This window comes from Arachis duranensis, chromosome 3 (genome assembly GCF_000817695.3).
Source record: "Arachis duranensis cultivar V14167 chromosome 3, aradu.V14167.gnm2.J7QH, whole genome shotgun sequence".
Lineage (NCBI taxonomy): Eukaryota > Viridiplantae > Streptophyta > Magnoliopsida > Fabales > Fabaceae > Arachis > Arachis duranensis.
Genome location: NC_029774.3, coordinates 105,292,870 through 105,296,910, shown reverse-complemented (window position 1 = coordinate 105,296,910; position 4,041 = coordinate 105,292,870). Strand labels below are relative to the sequence as shown.

The 4,041-nt window shown below is 38.4% G+C and overlaps 1 protein-coding gene across 1 annotated transcript; it reads right to left on the bottom strand.

Annotated features, from left to right (window-relative positions):
- Positions 1–1,455: 1,455 nt before the first annotated feature.
- Positions 1,456–2,562, bottom strand: LOC107479959 (uncharacterized). Its single transcript, XM_016100076.1, has 3 exons — positions 2,558–2,562; positions 2,248–2,461; positions 1,456–2,118 (listed from the first exon to the last, which is right to left on the bottom strand). Exons 1-3 carry the CDS (start codon positions 2,560–2,562, stop codon positions 1,456–1,458), a joined length of 882 nt encoding a protein of 293 aa, XP_015955562.1.
- Between the last annotated feature and the right edge of the window lie 1,479 nt (positions 2,563–4,041).

Genomic DNA, 4,041 nt, shown 5'->3' with positions numbered 1-4,041 from the left:
ACAACATTCGAATACTCAATTTTATAAATTTCAACCCAACAATTAATAACCAACAACAACACAATTCATCAATAAATCATAGCGCAACTTGTAATCATTCAATTCTCATCAAGCACCTCAATCATCAATTATCACACATTTACAGAGTCAAACTTAATATATCCACCAAATCACTAAACCTTAATGAGTTCACATGGTTCAACTTATCTTATAGTCAACTAGCCTACATTTTCACGTTACATTACACATTATCTAAGAGAAACCAAAATCATACCTTGGCTGATTCCTCCCTAAGCTTGGAATGCTACAAAATATATCATTCCACAAATGTCCAAAGCTCTAAATGTAGACCAAATAGAAAATTCAGCCACCGAAAATTGAACTCAAGCTTCCAATGTTCACTCCCAAGCCTCCAATTCCATCAATTTGCTTCCACAACACCTAATTTAATCTAATACCATATAAATATCACTAAATCAACATAGATTTGCTATACCAATAATTTCACAAGGGTTAGAAGATCTTCACCTTACCAATAGAAGTTTGGGACAAGACCTAGCAAGTTCACAAAGCTAATTCAATTCTAAAATGACAAAATCACATAATCACTCAAAAATTAACACCCAAATGAGAAAACTGAAAGGGGAGAAACTGGGCAAAAAAATCAGAATTTTATTATCAAATTGTTTAGTGGGTTTTGTAGAGGATACAAGATGAATACATGGCCGCTGACAGCTCGTCAATCGGAGCTCCGGATTAAAAGATATTGAAAATTTAAATCAAGAGTAGTTTAAGGTTCTTATTTTTCCCCTTTTCCCCAAAGTTTCAACATGATTCCCTTATGTTTGAGGGAGAAGTGGCTGAAGCCACTTAAGTAAGGGTGAATGGGTTGGGTCTTGCGCCCAATATGGGTCTAGTTCAATCGATTTGGCTCGTTGGCTTGTTTTTGGGCCAAAAACTTTCAAATTAGTATCAAACTTCATCTTTTTATTATTTTTACTTCTAAAAATTGTAGAATTTAATTTCCTAATTTCTTTAAATAGTAATTAATTTATTGGCTAATTATTCATTAATTACGCGGGGTTTACATCCTACCCCCTAAGAAAAATTTTTCCCCTCGAAAATATCATTTATCACAAGTGTTCATGAGAGTAATCCTCCTTTTTAACTCAACGTATAGTAGTCCTAAGGTCTTCTCAATCTCCGCACTTCTGCTGCCGCACTCTAATTCATTTATCTCTAAGAATTTATTCGCCTCATGCCAACCAAAATCTCCTTAAGCTCTACAATGCTTTAACGACAATATCTCACGCAACACTCTTAAGTTTGGTTCTTAGTTCGACATTTCCAATCCTAATTTATCACTTCCGTCTTAGGTATGAATATGCGCAATGTCTCAACGTTCTATAACGTAGTTAAAATTTAGTTATCAGTTTCACGATTACCTCCACCTTGTTATGATTGACCGGCATCTTGAGCCATCTTATGTGGACAAACTATAGCCTTGTGCTCTGGTAATCCACACTTGAAACACCTCAACTCATCAGAATATGTCCATATATGCTTTCCCCTTCTATTTCCATTGTGATTATAATTCCTCCCATAATTGATCTGGTCTTGCAGACGTAGGGGGATGTAATCATTTCTCTTGAAACTTTGACTCCTTGGTGTAAGGTTCTTTCCTTGCTCCTTTCTGTATGACCCCTGGTAGTCATTCTCAATCTCAGCCAAAGTAGCTTTCCTCGAGCACTCCTCTGTAACTCTGCTCTTGTTTACCAGTTTAGAGAAGGTTCTGATATCCATTAGTCCTACTGTGCTCAGAGTGTTACTCCGAAGTCTACCTTCGTACTTTATGCACTTCCATTCTTCGAAATTCCCTGGAGCATCCTGACAAATTCTAGAAAACCGGCATAGTTCCTCAAATCGACTGATGTACTCTGCCACTGACATTGAAACCTGCTTTAACTGTAGCAACTTTATCTCTTTTTTCGTCCTAACTGAGTTGGAAAAAGACTTCTTGTAGAATTCAGATTGAAAAGAGTCCCAAGGTATTACGACATTGTCTTGTTGCAAAAGATGAAGTATTCCCAGCCACCAGAACTGAGCTTCTCCCATCAGCTGATATGTAGCAAACTCAACATATTAATTCGCAGGCACTTGTTGCACTTTCAAGGCTCTTTCCATTGTCTGAAACTAGTTATCTGCCTCTGTGGGGTTTGTCATTCCTCTAAAAATTAGTGGGTTTACCTTCAGAAAGGTCGCTAAGATCATCGGCCCATTGTCACCATTTCTGCCATTACCATTTCCATCTTGGTGGCCAAGTATCTGAGCCGTGGCCTGCATAGCCATAGCCATACACTCAAGTGCAGCCATGAAGTCCACAGAGTTATTTCCAGTCATTTTGGGTCCCTCACTACCTCTCCCGCGACCACGCCTGCATCCATGAGTCGTTATTTGGTTCCTGTTCACACCAAACAAGTGATATCAAGGTGATCAGTCTCAATATCTCAAGTCTAATGCTTCAAAGTCCCAAATGCATACTCATGAACAATTATACCACATATATCAGTTAGATATCCTAATTAGCATGTACAGACACCCAGAGTATGACCAGAAGTATAGTCAATTCATTCATCAGGCTTTACAGGAATGAACTGCTATAATACCATAATATAACACCCTACCTCACAAAGCTTCACGCTTAAGTCATAAAACAGAGGTGGTGAGGTATTACGACCTCTAAAATAAAAATATATATGTAGATATAGTTGAAAAAACTCATAACTAGGAGCCTTGAAGGAAAGTTTAAGCAAAACCGCAAAAAGAAAAGTGCGTCACACACGAAAACAGAAAAATGGATAAACAAAAAGGGTTAAGAGTATAAACATAAGGAGTAGAATGCTAAAATATGCAGAATATCAACCTCCAAACTCGACTTGCGAAGCCAAGGCCAGCCGGAGTATAATTACATATATATACAATACCAAAATATCCCAAACCAGAAAACTAACAACCTATTCCTCCAAGTCACCTCTAGTAGGGACAAAACATAAAATTATAAACAAAAGAGAGTCTATATACATATAAACAAGGCATAAAACAAAATACAATAATCCCAAAATATCCAACTTTGCTTGCAGAGGAAACTCTAGACGCTCGACAAGGTGCCTCTCGACCTGCATCTGAAAAATAATAATATATGTATGGAATGAAATTGGGGGGTTCTCAGTATGGTAATGGTGCCAACGTACATAATATATAAGGTCCCGAAAAAGCCAAAGGCACTCCTAGAACTTCGACACTCAGAATTAAACTTAAGATCTAACTAAACCAGGAATTTTGGTGAAACCATCTAAGGTATTCACATTCTAATTTAACTTTAACCTAACCTTTTACTTTCTATCTCCTCCAACCCTCCGAATCACTGGTGGAACTACCCTCAGCGTCACCTTCGCCAGCCTGAGGAATCTCTTAGTTACAAACACATACTAAACAGACAAAGAAGGCACAAATATAGATAGCAGTTACAGCAAATAGAACAAGTAGCAGATATTCAAAGCTAAGCAGTTAAGCAAACCAAAAAAATGCACAATTAAGAAAAACATACAAATGCATATGATGCATGCTTGGCCTACTGGCCGTGAGCTCACGTGTCGGTTATACTGCCAGAACCTGACACATCCGGTAGCTAACCCGGATACCGTCTTTCGACTGCATATCTCCGGGAGGCATAAAATTAGGGGATTAGTGTCCTACCATCTTCTTCTGGAGGCATGCACTAGGGGGAATTATATATAGAGAGAGAGAGAGAGAGAGAGAGAGAGAACGTCAGGGGATTAGCGCCCTACCACCTTCCTCACATATCACAAAACACAATTGACAAAGAATGCGGGAGAATGAATTGAAGGATTAGCGCCCTACCTCCTTCCCCACATCTAACACATCACTTCATGAATGCGGGAGAAAAAGATCGAGGGATTAGCGACCTACTGCCTTTTCTACATCCAACTCATCAGTATCATCATTGCCATTAATTATGTC

What these genes read in the sequence shown, in the direction of transcription:
- LOC107479959 (XM_016100076.1), bottom strand. An exon ending in TCTTAGCGACCTTTCTGAAG is followed by an intron (nt 2,119 to 2,247) that starts GTAAACCCACTA and finishes GCTACATATCAG; the next exon opens with CTGATGGGAGAAGCTCAGTT.